Source organism: Panicum virgatum, chromosome 1K (assembly GCF_016808335.1).
Source record: "Panicum virgatum strain AP13 chromosome 1K, P.virgatum_v5, whole genome shotgun sequence".
NCBI lineage: Eukaryota > Viridiplantae > Streptophyta > Magnoliopsida > Poales > Poaceae > Panicum > Panicum virgatum.
This window is the reverse complement of record NC_053136.1, coordinates 52,516,078-52,529,603: the sequence shown is the minus strand read 5'-3', so window position 1 is coordinate 52,529,603 and position 13,526 is coordinate 52,516,078. Positions and strand designations below refer to the sequence as shown.

At 50.2% G+C, this 13,526-nt stretch overlaps 4 protein-coding genes and 1 non-coding gene across 6 annotated transcripts; 1 reads left to right on the top strand and 4 right to left on the bottom strand.

The window, feature by feature from the left end:
* The first annotated feature begins 1,180 nt into the window (after window positions 1-1,180).
* Window positions 1,181-3,203, top strand: LOC120642807 (photosystem I chlorophyll a/b-binding protein 5, chloroplastic-like). Its single transcript, XM_039919408.1, has 6 exons — window positions 1,181-1,570; window positions 1,656-1,788; window positions 2,337-2,449; window positions 2,605-2,709; window positions 2,789-2,877; window positions 2,970-3,203. The coding sequence occupies exons 1-6, from the start codon at window positions 1,398-1,400 to the stop codon at window positions 3,104-3,106; spliced, it is 750 nt and encodes a 249-aa protein (XP_039775342.1). The 5' UTR covers window positions 1,181-1,397; the 3' UTR covers window positions 3,107-3,203.
* Window positions 1,901-2,046, bottom strand: LOC120658407. The gene has a single exon (XR_005668624.1). It is a non-coding gene; the product is annotated as a U4 spliceosomal RNA (small nuclear RNA).
* Window positions 3,043-6,193, bottom strand: LOC120642794 (galactoside 2-alpha-L-fucosyltransferase-like). Of its 2 annotated transcripts, XM_039919396.1 has the most exons (3): window positions 5,764-6,193; window positions 4,118-4,928; window positions 3,043-4,032 (listed from the first exon to the last, which is right to left on the bottom strand). In XM_039919396.1, exons 1-3 carry the CDS (start codon window positions 6,038-6,040, stop codon window positions 3,999-4,001), a joined length of 1,122 nt encoding a protein of 373 aa, XP_039775330.1. In that variant the 5' UTR covers window positions 6,041-6,193; the 3' UTR covers window positions 3,043-3,998. The 2 variants fall into 2 exon arrangements, with proteins under 2 accessions (XP_039775330.1, XP_039775321.1); XM_039919387.1 differs by having other exon boundaries at window positions 3,057-4,928; window positions 5,764-6,185.
* Window positions 6,194-7,669: 1,476 nt separating this feature from the next.
* Window positions 7,670-10,263, bottom strand: LOC120657812 (fucosyltransferase 2-like). The gene is made up of 2 exons (XM_039936176.1): window positions 9,862-10,263; window positions 7,670-9,395 (listed from the first exon to the last, which is right to left on the bottom strand). The coding sequence occupies exons 1-2, from the start codon at window positions 10,070-10,072 to the stop codon at window positions 8,257-8,259; spliced, it is 1,350 nt and encodes a 449-aa protein (XP_039792110.1). The 5' UTR covers window positions 10,073-10,263; the 3' UTR covers window positions 7,670-8,256.
* An 11-nt stretch (window positions 10,264-10,274) lies between these two features.
* On the bottom strand, window positions 10,275-10,671 carry LOC120657796. The gene has a single exon (XM_039936175.1). The coding sequence runs from the start codon at window positions 10,620-10,622 to the stop codon at window positions 10,275-10,277; it is 348 nt and encodes a 115-aa protein (XP_039792109.1). The 5' UTR covers window positions 10,623-10,671.
* Window positions 10,672-13,526: the final 2,855 nt, after the last annotated feature.

Here is a 13,526-nt window from a genome sequence, read left to right as displayed (position 1 = left end):
GGTGGTTGAGGTGCTGCATCATGACTCGACGAACCTCCGGGCATCTGTTCTTGCGCAGGCCATGTACTATCACCCGAAGATCTTATCCACCTCCTTCGTCTAGTTTGCGGCATAAGTCCACCAAAGATACATACCAATTTACGGAAATTTGGTATCGATTTGTTAATCAACTCCGTGTCCTCGGGTAATCCTAGCATATAATTACACAATACTTTTACTATTTTATAAATATGGATTACAAATAACGGACGTGATTAGAACTAAATAAGAGTTACCTTAATGTGCATCTCATACACTTCTGGCCGCATCCATATCTTACAATTAGTTTGTAAGAATCCAATAACATAAGGATGATTCGCTAGTTCACATACCCTCATGTATATCTTCCGACGTTCTAGCAGGTGTTCCTTTAAATCTTACATTGTAATACCTCGAAACAATGTTAAATCTTTAAACTCAACTAATTTGGACAACACCATCTCTATCGTACCATCCGCTAATGGATCCAACTTCTTACTGATTAAAAGATGTGTCATGATGTCAAGAAATATACTAGATTTTTCTTCGGTCCATGAAAATCCAATAGAATTGGAGGCAGCCATTGCCTTATGCTGCAATAATAATAAGATTCTGTCATTCTAAGTTTACTATTCTATATTTCACTATACAAAAACTAAATCTATTCTAATTCATAATTATTTTAGAAACAAGTCTATAATAGGTCAAAAAGATTACTTACCTGCGGTTCGGATCCAAAATCAGGCAGGGCTTCGCCGGTGGAAATACCTCTCGGACCCCTCCTCTCTTCCTCTGCCCTCTCTGGATTTCGTGGGCAGAAAATGACGGCGCCAGAGAAGGGGTGGACCTTTTATATACTTGGAGGGGCCTGCCGCCCCCCTGCCGCCCGACAGAGGGGCGGCAGGCCCCTTCCAAGGTCTGATTCGCAAATAAATTTTATTTTTATTTACAAACAGGTCCCTACCGCCCGGCCGGGGGGCGGCAGGGGGCCTGCCGCCCCTCTACCGGGCGGTAGGGGTATAGAACTGTAAATTTTAAAAACCAAAATATATTTCTGTAATTTTTTTTTTGAAAAATGTAAAAATAAAAAAGACGCCAGCAGGTCCTCGCCTCGCACAGAATCATGTGGCCCAATATCTCCTCACCCCGCGCAAACAGTTTTGGTCCATCGGAGTTCTGACAGCTTTTCCATCCGCCCGGCACCGAAGCAACGAACGCCTCTAATTCCATATCCAGAGCTGAGAGCCTGAGAGAGCTTCCCAACCCAACATCCACCAACGCCCCCCAAAAGACAACAGCAAGCAAGCAAGAGGAAGGGACGTCGCAGGCTGGCTGTTAGTTAGTTCAGCAGCCGGCGAGCAACATCCCCGGTGGCAGCCATGGCGTCCATTGTAACAGCAGCTTCCAGGGCGCTCACTGGTTGGAGCCGGCGCGCGCTCGCCGTGCCCGCACACCGCGTGCGGTCGCCGAGAGCTCGGGTCGTCGTCCGGGCCAGCGCCCAGCGCGCGACCTGGCTGCCCGGCCTGGACCCGCCTGCTCACCTCGACGGCACGTCGGTTATCTGAAACTCTGATCGGCCGCTGCTTTTGTGCAGGCGATGGTGTTTGTCAGATGATAGTAGCGTCTCTGAATTTCAGGCTGCCGGGTGACTTCGGCTTCGATCCCCTGGGGCTCGGCGAGGAACCGGCAGCATTGAAGTGGTACGTGCAGGCCGAGCTCGTGCACTGCCGGTTCGCCATGGCAGGGGTCGCCGGAATCCTTGTAACCGACGTAAGTTACCTTGCCGACCTCGTTTTCTTACTCGCCTGAGCAATTAGACGGAGCATAGAGTACGTTTTGAGAGCCTCAGCAGACGATTAAAATTTTGAATTGGGAATTGTAGGGCTTTACCCTTGTTAGAGGGAGCCCTTCCAGAAATTCTCTGTGGCCCGGAGGGCCGCAAAGGGGGTTTGGAAATAGTTTTCAACCAGCAATTGACGCGCCTCGGTATTACCTCACTAGCTGCGTCATTGCCCCAAGCGCAAAGATGGGTTGCAAGGATCGCCCACCGCCTACTTTTATACACCCTCGGGGACGCGCGTTTGCTAATCCAGGCGATGTGGTACTAAATAGCAAACCGACCTACTCCGTAGTAGTTAGTACCTGTGTATCTGCCGGACCCGACCAGAAATCAAAGTAGTAGAGTTGCCGAGTTGGGCCTTCCCTGCCTATTTCACACCCTAATGACCGATCGTTCATGGGCCTAGTCGTTCAGTCAAGATACACATGGGCTCCAACGATCCTGATGTGTTCTGTTGCTGCGATTCTCTCGTGTGCAGTTGCTCCGCGTATCAGGGATCCGGGATCTGCCGGTGTGGTTCGAGGCAGGTGCAGCGAAATTTGACTTCGCCAACACCACGTCACTCTTCTTCGTTCAGCTTCTCCTGATGGGGTGGGTGATTCAGCATATACAACTAAAACATTTCTTTATCAGTGGTTAAAGAAAGTTCCAATAGCTGCAGAAGGTTAGAATGGCCTACACTCTGATCTGGCTTCACGGAAAACAAGACTGAATTGTTTCCTGTTTGTAACTCTGAACCCCGGCAGATTCGCTGAAACCAAGAGGTACATGGATTTCATCAATCCAGGGTCACAAGCAGAGGAAGGAACCTTCATAGGTCTAGAGGCTGCACTCGTGGGCTCACAGCCAGGGTAAGTGCTGGAGCATTATTTACATGACAAGACTTTGCTTTCGCTACGCTCATTACAATCTTCATTCATGTTTCGACAGCTACCCTGGAGGTCCGCTGTTTAATCCGTTAGGACTCGCAAAAGATATAGAGAATGCACATGAAGAGAAGCTGAAAGAGATTAAGAATGGTACCTTCACTTCCTCTCAGTACAATTTGCGAGCGAAATAAGCCTACACTGTAGTACTTACAGTTTGCTAACGTGATTTATTACTGTCACAGGGAGGTTGGCAATGGTAGCCATGCTTGGCTTCATTGTGCAAGCATCCGTAACTCATGTTGGCCCCATCGACAACCTTTTGACACATCTTTCGGACCCATTCAACAAAAATATCATTCATTCAATCTCCTCTTCCTAAGAATTCTGTCCCCAACGCAAACTTTTGTTTTCACTGTACAGTGCTATGGCACAAAAGGATAACAATGTTTCCCAACAGGAAGCGCGTTCTTTTAGCTCTTCTCTTTGCAAAATTTTCAATCATGACAAACGCTAAATATGGAACTTCAATAGCTCACAAACTGTTTGTACTCGACAACTATCAGCATGCTGTGTCATTTCTACCTAAACTAAACCAGGAAAATCTCGCCTTCAATATAGATATACAAGTTGAACCTATAAGTGAAAATTACACACCAGACGTTCGAGAAAAAAATTGCATACTAGAAAGCATTCGCTTGTACTGTACATATATGAATGAAGAAAAAAAAAATCACATCTAGTTATCTACCATTCATCCGTATCAACTAGCTTGAGCCCCCAGCTCATATCTTCACAATGTCTTACATGCGGAACAAGCTTTCCTGTATCAGTTCCCCTCCTAGCTTTGCAGTCATAGAAAGGTGGAGCATGAAAGCACGGTTCCATGGACATAACTTGGCGGCAAGGTGGATTAGGCGCAGTGTGGTTTTCAGGTTTGAACATAAGCCACGTCTTCAGACCACTCAGACCCTGAGCAACATACCCAAAAGTTGACCATGCACTTGTTACCATAACATCAGACAAGCTTAACAGATAAATCTCTGCCCATGCTTTCATGTTATGCATTTTCTTATCCGAATCCTGATGCTCCTCGTGACTTGGCTGGTGAAAGCTAATAATCTCACCATTCGATGTTGGATGTTCCCAATACATGGTCCTGATTCTTTCGTAGTATCCAGAGTTCAAAGAAGTAATCAGAACAACTTTCGATCTGACTTTCCTTGCTGAGACAATTGGCTGCTGTGCATTAACCTCTGGTAGTAAATTTTCCTTCAGTGTACAAGAAAGGACCTGATCCAAGACATGCTGAAATGGACCAGTTTCAGTATCAAAGACTCTGATCTGGATACCCAACTTCTCGTCAGCTCTGGCAAGATAAGAATCATAGTACCTTGTAATCAAGCCCCAGACAGCGTTGGTAGGGTGGAACAAGTAACGTCCCAAGTGATGGAAAACAGCGTCTTTCTGAGGAAACAGCCTCATGAGTTCCTCTTGGTATGCTGGGATCAGAAAAAGTGAAGGTACAAAGTAATTATCAGATCTTAAGATCAGCCATGGGATCCTCTGAAGATGTTGCTGACTATGTTCACAGAAAAAATGCTTATCATAATCATCATAATCATGAGCCAAGTGAAGATAAATAAAGGCAGGTGTGGGACCCTTAAAAGAACCATCAGAATGAATATTTGCAGTTTTCAGCATTTTCCCGTAACTCTCAGGGGAGCCAATATTGAGGTTCTTAAATAGATTAACAGGGAAATCCGACGGTAATAACCACGAAGTTTCAGGGAATGGTTCACAGAAAAGATCTGCAGTGCCTTTATCCCCATCCACAAGTAAAACTCTGCTGGTAAGGATGGCATAGACAAATGCTGAGGTAATAGTTAAGATCCTGTTCCCAAGGCCACTATAAGATATCCATACCAAATACGTGCAATCTCCAACCTCAATATCCTGACCAGATTTTAGCTGCTCAATAGCTTTCTTGTAAGACTCTGTATGTGGGCCACATTTCTTCTGAAGAACCTCATGTTCTCTTAGTCTTTCCAGAAGGTATGTTGATAGTAAATGTGGCGATTCTTTACGGTATAATGCTGATTGGTATCTACTTAGACATGACTGTTCATCAAAACCAGGAGCTAACAAGCCACCAATGAGTTTATCACTTTGAAGTTTGGAAGACTCCATAGTTCCATGCCCCCCTGAAAATAGCCAGTGAATAGGTTGGTTGTTATAAGAATTCAGGTAGACAATTCGATTTCCATTTTTGCAAGACAAATGGGAAATTTAAATCACTATTTGATCATACACATGTGGGATAGGGGAGATTATCAGGAAAAAACAGGAAAGAAAGGTTAGGTTATGGAGAATTATTAACTAGAGTTCTCTCGAATTACCATTCCAGTAAAAAAAGTTGTAGAATTTCAGATGCTACTGAATCTTTTCTGGTAAATGCTGAAAATGGGGTAGCACAATAGAGTAGGTATACACCAGCCAGGCGTTGAATAAACATGACGGCAGAGCTTGAGTTAGACCTTTTGCCACTGTATAAGATGGCAAACCAGTGCAAATCAAATGTCAAAGACTTCTCATGCAGCAAGATCATAGTACAGCATGCAGAACTCCACACATACACAATGGTGTTTACGTTGCAGGCGTAAACCACAGTAAGACTTAATATTATAAGGCGCGCTGCGCCTAAAAAATTCTACCATGAGAATTGAGAAGTGAGAAGACATTTTCAGTGACAGTGACCATCCCTCCCCAAGGATCGATAAGCTAAATTACTTCAAACTGTTGTAGGAAAAGGAAAGGCTTTGTAACTTCTGAAAACTTTTTCACCCTGGAAACATACGGCGGAGTATGGACAGGTCATGGAGCCTAAACATTCATTAAATACGTGACGTCTGCCATACAAGATGTCACGTCGCCGCCCATACAAAGTATACACTCGGGAATTCAGAAGGAAGCCAAACAGCGGATGCAAACGGTCAAACAAATGACCACGCGCATGTAGTTTAGTTTTTGATGACATACCATCGCGCGGGCGGGGCTGGTGCAGGCCGCCACGGCCGTCGCCGGAGGGCCGCCTGGCGGTGGCAGGATCCGCGTCGAGGAACTGGCCGCCCCTCCTCGCCGCGGAGCCGCCCGAGAGCAGCAGCAGCAGGACCACGCACGCCACGAGCGCCGCCACCGACAGCGGCAGCACCGCGACCCGGCCCTTCCTCCCGCGCGGGTGCCCCGGCGCGGGCGCCGCCGCCTGCGGCGTCGGCGGCGGCGGCGGCGAGCGGCGGATCCGCTCCTTGATGTCCATGCCGCGGGGGGTTCTTGGGTTCTGGGTCGCCGGCCGCGGCACGGATGGCGCGGTTCGGGTGCGGAGCGGACCCGATCGCGGCTGAAATAGGAAGCCAGGGGAAGGGGCGAGCAGGGCGCGGCACGTGACGGGGGAACGAGCCGCACAGGGGGTTTTCGATGTGTTTGAGGTGAGGAAGGGTGGGGACGAGCGAGCGAGGACGTGATGGCACGACGGAGTGAGGAGTGGGGGCGGCGCTGTGTCGGCGGAACTGGAGCGCCTCGGCGTGGCGAGACAGCGCCAGGACGAGGAGACGTCGTGGCCTCGTGGGGCTTTCGCCTGCTCGGCAAATGGACCCACGTTTGTTTCGCTTTCACCCCCAGATGCGGCGGCGTCGGCGATGGAAATGATGCCAGTAATTTCGCCGGGCGATTTGCCTTCGGAGCGCGTTTCCGCACGCGCTACGGCCAAAGCGTAGACGTCGAACGTGCTACGAGTACGGGCGAAACGCGAGACCTATTTTTTTTTCCAAAAGTCGAACGGACGCCTTCTACCGGGCGGCCATGCCGGTGCCGGGGATGGGGAGTGGTTCTGGTTCCTGGCCTGCTGGGCGGGGGCGCCGGACACGCCGATCACCGGATCGTGTCATCGTGTGGTGGCCGGCCGGGTCATGAGGCTCGGGTGGTGTGGTCTTCCGCTTTTGGGAGCATTGAATGGGGACTCCCGGGCGTGTGTCCAACTGTCCATGGACTTGTCACCACTCACCGTGGTTCAATTCCAGAGCTTAAATAGTGATCTTATTAAAAAAATAGATAAGTCTATTTTACAACCCCGAACTAGTCAAGAAGTCCGTTTTTCAACCTCCTACTACGAAACCAGGTAACCTAGGCCCTCGAACCGGCAAAACCATCCGAATCACATCCTTGAGTACTGTAGCAAGCTGTGCTACAGTAACATTTTCGAATTTATGGAATTTCACACCTCTCTCAATTAAATAAGAAAGAAAGCATAGTTAATATTGTCTAAAAATCATGATATTTTTTTGGAAGGTAGATAAAAAGACAAGGAATTTATTTTGGCTAGATGTGATACATTAAACATAATGAAATTTGAATTATAAAATTTTAAAAATGGGTAGAATTCAAAATTTCTTGAAGTTTTGGGTTAGCTAAACCTTTGATAAAAATGAAATAAAAATATGATAATTCATAATTTTTTATTTAGTTTAATAATCTATTTTTTATTGGCCCAAGTTTTTATGAAAGTTTTTGAATTCCTTCGCAATGCTCAAATTTGAATCAAATTTGATTCCTCAAATTTTAATTTATGAATTTTCTATAGAACTTGGGCCAATAAAAAGTACCTAACTAAACTAAATAAAAAAATTATGAATTATCATATTTTTAATGCATTTTTATCATAGGTTTAGCTGACCTAAAAATTCAATGAATTTTGAATTCTACCTATTTTTAAAATTTTATAATTCAAATTCCTTTATGTCTATTGTAGCACATCTAGCCAAAAATAGATTCCTTGTCTTTTGATCTACCTCCCAAAAAAATATCATGATTTTTAGATAATATTAACTATGCTTTCTTTATTATTTAATTGAGAGAGGTGTGAAATTCCAGACACCTGGGTTGTTTTTCAAACGGTTTCGTTAGTTGGAGGTGTAGGATGTTCGGTTTCGTAGTTCAAGGGCTAAAATCGGACTAGCGTGATAGTTCAGGGTTGAAAAACAGACTTTTCCCTTAAAAAAATAAAAAAAGCAGAGCTTAAAGAAGAAAGGAGAGTGTGCAAATAAATAGTGATCTTGCAGAACGGCAGAAAACCTGTCTCCTTCGATTTCGAACAGACACCTGGAAGTGGAGCATCTCTACGCAAGATGATTCATCGCCTTGTCTCCACATGTCGACAGGTCACAGAGATCTCGCTGACGGCCGTGCGTACCAGCGTGAATGCGTGACGATATCGGTTTGCCATTCACCGTGAACTGTTGCCGTTGCAGTCGTTAGTATCAGAAAATTTACCACCTTTACGCACCAATTCTTCTGCAAATCCATCAATATCTTAGTTGGGAAAAGGCCATGAAGGGGTTTGGACCCAATCTGAACACGTCTAAACCTCTTGATCCATGGTTTTGTCCCTGACGTCATGTTGCTTGAATTTTTCTTGATCAAAGCAAAGCAAACGGAATCTTTCAGTTACCAGATCCACCTAAAACCTGCCCTGAAATTTCAAGGCTTGTAGAGCTTTGGATCAACAAGCTTCAACCCCCAGGTCACGTCCTGGCAGTGCCTGACGTGCGGGAGCACCTCCCCGGTGTCCATCCCGCGCCTCATCTTGCAGTCGTAGACGTGCGGCGCGTGGAAGCACGGCTCCATGGACACGTCCCGGAAGCACGGCGGGTCCGGCGCCGCCGTGAGGTTCTCCGGCTGCTTGTGCAGCACCCACGGCCTGACGCCGCCGAGCCCCTGCGCCACGTACCCGAACGTGGACCACCCGCTGGTCACCAGCACGTCGCACAGGCTCAGCAGGTACACCTCCGCCCAGGTCCTGCCGTCGTGTGACCTCTTGCCGAACTGCTGCTGCCCCTCGTGGCTCGGCTGGTGCACGCTCACGTCGTCGCCGGTCGCCGTTGCGCGGTCCCAGTACATCCCCTTGATGTGCTCGTAGTACCATGACCGGAGCGAGGTCATCAGGACGCCCGGCGCCGGCGCGGCGTGCTCTCCCGTGGCGAGAAGCTCCGGGAGCAGCTTCTCCCTCCACGCGCACGACGTGATCTGCTGGAGGACGTGCGGCGACTGCGCGTGCCTGGGGTCAAAGGTGCGCACCTGGATGCCGACCCGGAGGTCCGCCCGCGCGAGGTACGCGCGGTGGTAGCGCGTGACGAGGCCCCATACGTGGTTGGTCGGGTGGAGCAGGTAGCGCACCAGGTGGTGGAACGCGGCGTCGCGCTCCGGGAAGAGCGCGTCGAGCTCCTCCTGGAACGCCGTGACCAGGAACAGGCCCGGCACGGTGTACAGGTCCGCCCTCATGACCAGCCACTGGACGTTGGATAGCAGCCGCTGGTCGTCGTCGCAGAAGAGCATCTTGTCCTCGTGGCCGTAGTCGTGGTCGAGGTGGAGGTACGCGAACGCCGGCAGCTCTCCCGCCGCCGGCGGCGCGTCGGCGCTGAGCACCTTGTTCCGGAGCATGTTGCCGTAGCTCTCGGCGGTGTCGATGCTGAAGTTGGCGTAGCTCGCCTGGGGAAAGTCCCGCGGCAGCAGCCACGTCGTGCCGGGGAACGGCTCGCAGAAGAGCTCGTCCATCTGGTTGCTCGGGTCGACGAGGAAGACGCGGCCGGTCAGCGTCGCGTAGAGGAACGCCGACGCCGTGGCGAGTGTAACGACCCGGCCCGGCTAAGATCTATTCTACACGTCGAGTATACCACACCTGTTGAATAACTCTCTTGCGTTTTCGTCCTCACTTCGCGCAAAAGGTTCGAACCGGAGTTACGCGGGCTGCTGGCATCTGTGTTTCCACGCGCCGACGTGCTCATGTACGCGCACTTCTGCCTGTACGTGGCGTGAAACCGCGAGAGTATGGCTATGATACCCCTGTAACGACCCGGCCCGGGATAACGGCTAAGATCTAGCCTACACGTTGAGTAAACCACACCTGCTAAATAACTCTCTAGCGTTTTCGTCCTCGCTTCGCGCAAAAAGTTCAAACCGAAATTATTAGCTTCCCAGGGACTAGACTGGCTATTTAAACTGGTTCGACTCCCTCTCTACTTTCAGTTTGGGACTGAGGAACTGATCTCCGCGGTGCTACAGCAGCTTGCGCTACAGTAACCGTGACAGCGAGGATGCGGTTGCCGACGCCGCGGTACGAGATGGAGACGACGTACTTGCACTCCGGCGAGCCGACGCTCTTGCCGGTCCGAAGCTGCTCGATGGCGAGGTTGTACGCGTTCATGTTCGGCCCGCACCGCCTCTGGAGCTCCTCGTGCTTCCGCAGCTTCGCGATGAGGTGCGGAGAAGGCCGCCGTCCCGGGTTCCGGCGGTACATGAACACGATCTCTCGTCGAGTCCGTCGGGCAAGAGGCCGCCGAGGAGCTTGTCAGGCGGGCTCCTCGCGTGCGGGAAGGAGCCATCGCCGGAATCTGCAGCGGAGCAAATTGTCAGGTTGATGATGGACACGGGGGGTCGCGTGTGATGAACTGATGAGAAGAGATACCGAACACTCGAGCAGTAACTACAGATCAGCCAGCCTAAAGCTGCGGCAACCATGAGAAGAGAGCGACAGCAACATGGTCGAACTCACCTCGGCGCAGCCGGGCCTTGGCGGCGGCGATCCAAACCGCGGGCGCGACGCCGCCCCCGCCGTAGACGACGACGAACGGCGGCACGGCCATGACGAAGGCGACGAGCACGACGTTGACCACCGTGTTCCACCGCCTCCTGTCCAGGGTCAGCCTCTTCTTGCGCGGCAGGGGCCAGTGATCCGGCCGAGCTCCCTCGGCCTCCGGCCAGCCGTCGCACGGCACCCCGCCCTGTGACACAGGGATCTCCGGCGCCGCGCCCTCGGCGGCGCAGACCTTGGGCTTGCGCTGCTGCATTTCTGCCGTCTGGCTGGCTCGCCGACGGCCCGGCCGCCCGGGGGGTTGTGTGTGCCTAGCTTAAGATGCAAGCGAATTCACGAGCTAGGAGGAGTTGAAAATTGTAGGTCGTTTTTGCGTTGGAACGGACACACTGCTCATTTGATACTCAACGATCTTCGTTTCTAGCACTAGATTGGTAGGAGTAATTTCTTTTGTCGATCGATGCAGGGTATTGGATTTCCTACTAATTGTAAGCTGTACTCCTGGGTGAAGCACTGCTGCCACTATTAACATGACACGTTTGATTAATTACTGCAGAAGAGTATCTCCCTAGCTCGTCATACACTAACCAGTTGACTAGCGTGGCCGTTTGGTTTAGATCGAGTAGCGCAGCTGGTGGGTATCTCGAGGTGACCTCTTTGAAACCTGAACATTTTTTTACAGCGCAGCAGAGTGCATGCTCCGTATAGATGAGCAGAAGGCCCGTTTTTTTACAGCGCAGCAGAGTGCATGCTCCGTATAGATGAGCAGAAGGCTCGAGGCTCGGTAGCCCAGCCCAAGCACGGGCGACACGGCACGGCCCAAGCACGGCACGGGCCCGAAGACACCGGGCCCGGGCTAGGCACGGCACGGGTCTCGGGCCGGGCTTGGCCGCTAGGCAGGCCCGTCGGGTGGCACGGCACGGTCCGCAATTAGTGGAAGGCACGATAGATGTCCGTTAGCTTATATATAACTATAATTATATATTTATATATGAACTTATAACTTGTCATTTGTCAATAAGTTAACTTATAGGTGTAACTTATGTGTTTTTTTAATATTTATGAACTTAATAATATTTGAGAAATAATATTTAGCTTATACGATTCTTTAAACATTTGTGAAATTGATATCTTCATATGTTTATGGGCTATTTGGGCCGGCCCGGCACACCATTTTGGTCGGGCCATTTGGGCTGGCCCGGCACGAAAATAGGCCCATGGGCCGGGCCTGGACCGTCGGCCAAGCACGAAGCCCGGGGCAGCCCGGCACAGTGGCACGACGGGCCAAACTTGGCCCGGCACAATCGAGCCGGGCCTGGGCCGGGCCGGGCGGCCCGTTTGCTCATCTATAGCTCCGCATAGACCTGGGCATCCTCCGGGCCGGATCGGGTTCGGGTCGGGCAAAAAAAAACCCGGTGTTTTTTTTAGCGGCCCGTGCCCGACCCGACCCGGTGGCCGGGCCGTAAAATTGAGCCCGCACCCGACCCGACAGCCAGTCGGGTCGGGTCGGGTTCGGGTCGGGTCAGGCCGGACCTATGTAAAATGTCGGGTTCCTTCGGGTTTCGGATCAAAATTTTTAGCCCGTGCCCGGCCCGTCAGTCATACTGGGTCAAAATTTTTGACCCGAGCCCGCCCATCAAACTCTTCGGGTCGGGCAGCCCATGCCCACGTCTACTCCGCACATGGTGTCCCGATGAAGGAACTCGCTCTGGGGAGAAAGCAAAGTTTACCGCGATTCTTAAACAAAAGGTCTCACCGACACTCTGTCTGACTCCCACTCAAAGCAGGGCTCAGGCCCAATGGGTTTTTCGTCTAGAACAAAGGGCCCATTATTGTTGGGCCCCCGCTCGACATGGTCAAGAAATCATCTGTGGAGGGTCGTCAGAGTTGTACTAATTTTTTACTCCCTCCGTAAAAAAAAAGAATCATCCTAAAAATGTTAAGATAAATTAATAAAAATTAGGCGAATAGCCCGCGCATTTGCGCGACTAGTATTGAAAATTAAAAAATTTACATGTCGTTATATCTTACTTAAAGGTTATACTATTTTTTACTGTACATCATCATGTTCATTATCGTAAATTATATCTTATTGTTGATTAAAACAATTCAACTATGATCTACCTATAATAACAATTTGATTTGTTGAGTTTTAATAATATTATACAGATAATTATTCTTATTTTTATTTCATTTTGATTGATTGTTGTTAGCTTTAGTTTTTATTAATAGTTTATATTTATAACTGATACATAGCTAAATGGTATTTTATATCTAATTTTTCATAATGACATTGGTGGGTGATTTTTAATTAGGCACAGAGGTATTTTAGACTATTTTTTATCGTAATGACAGTGTTGGGTAATTTTTATTTTTCTATTTTTCTCCGATTAACATGAGAATTTTTAGGTCTTGAGAGTGAACGTGAAGACTCCGTTTGCTGGCTGTCGGTACCCTGTAACAGGGATACCCACTCTTACTGCAGCAAGGCAGGACCCGCGTAGTTATCCGTAGCTGCGCGGGAAAGACGGAGTAGCCAGGCCCCACAGGCCAGGCTTTTCCCTCACCAGGCCAACGGCCCCGGACCGTTCCCCGCCTGAGGATGGGTCCGGTGACGCCACGTGTCTCTAAGGAAGGGAAGCTCCGAGCTGACCGCCGAGGCCCGGACCCCCAGAGGGGTCCGGGACCTCCTGCGCCCGTCCGGACTCCCCTCACCGTGTAGGGGTCCGGAGCCGCCACGTGTCCCGGAGACGCGGGATCGTGCGCGAGTCTTCCGCAGGAAGACTCGCCCACCTGCCGCATTTAATGTGGTGGACAAGGCATGCTCTGCCGCCGCGGTACGCAAGACAGCCTTGTCAGGCCTCGCTGAGCACCGCGTATTACCAAGGAGCACAGTGGAGCCGCCTGTGCCGCAACCGCGCAGAGCCCGCTTGCAGCATTAAATGGATACGACAGCACGACGCTTTTCCATCATGCCGCCTACGCCGCAAGCTACACCGCCCGGTTAAGCAACATGGCGAGCGATGCCACTAGCTACGACAGGCCCGACCTGACAAGACAACGCCAGGACATGATGGACGAAGGGCTCCGGGAGCAGGCAAGAGAATCCAAGAGAGAGATCTCCTTTGCCTGCGACGCCATAATGTATGAACAGTGCGTT

Coding starts and splice junctions, on each gene's coding strand:
- LOC120657812 (XM_039936176.1), bottom strand. CDS start 10,072: ATGTACCGCCGGAACCCGGGACGGCGGCCTTCTCCGCACCTCATCGCG. Junction 9,396..9,861: donor CGGCAACCGCATCCTCGCTG/TCACGGTTACTG, acceptor TTACACTCGCCA/CGGCGTCGGCGTTCCTCTAC.
- LOC120642794 (XM_039919387.1), bottom strand. CDS start 6,040: ATGGACATCAAGGAGCGGATCCGCCGCTCGCCGCCGCCGCCGCCGACG. Junction 4,929..5,763: donor CCAGCCCCGCCCGCGCGATG/GTATGTCATCAA, acceptor GGCTATTTTCAG/GGGGGCATGGAACTATGGAG.
- LOC120657796 (XM_039936175.1), bottom strand. CDS start 10,622: ATGCAGCAGCGCAAGCCCAAGGTCTGCGCCGCCGAGGGCGCGGCGCCG.
- LOC120642807 (XM_039919408.1), top strand. CDS start 1,398: ATGGCGTCCATTGTAACAGCAGCTTCCAGGGCGCTCACTGGTTGGAGC. Junction 2,450..2,604: donor GTTCAGCTTCTCCTGATGGG/GTGGGTGATTCA, acceptor GAACCCCGGCAG/ATTCGCTGAAACCAAGAGGT. Junction 2,710..2,788: donor CTCGTGGGCTCACAGCCAGG/GTAAGTGCTGGA, acceptor ATGTTTCGACAG/CTACCCTGGAGGTCCGCTGT.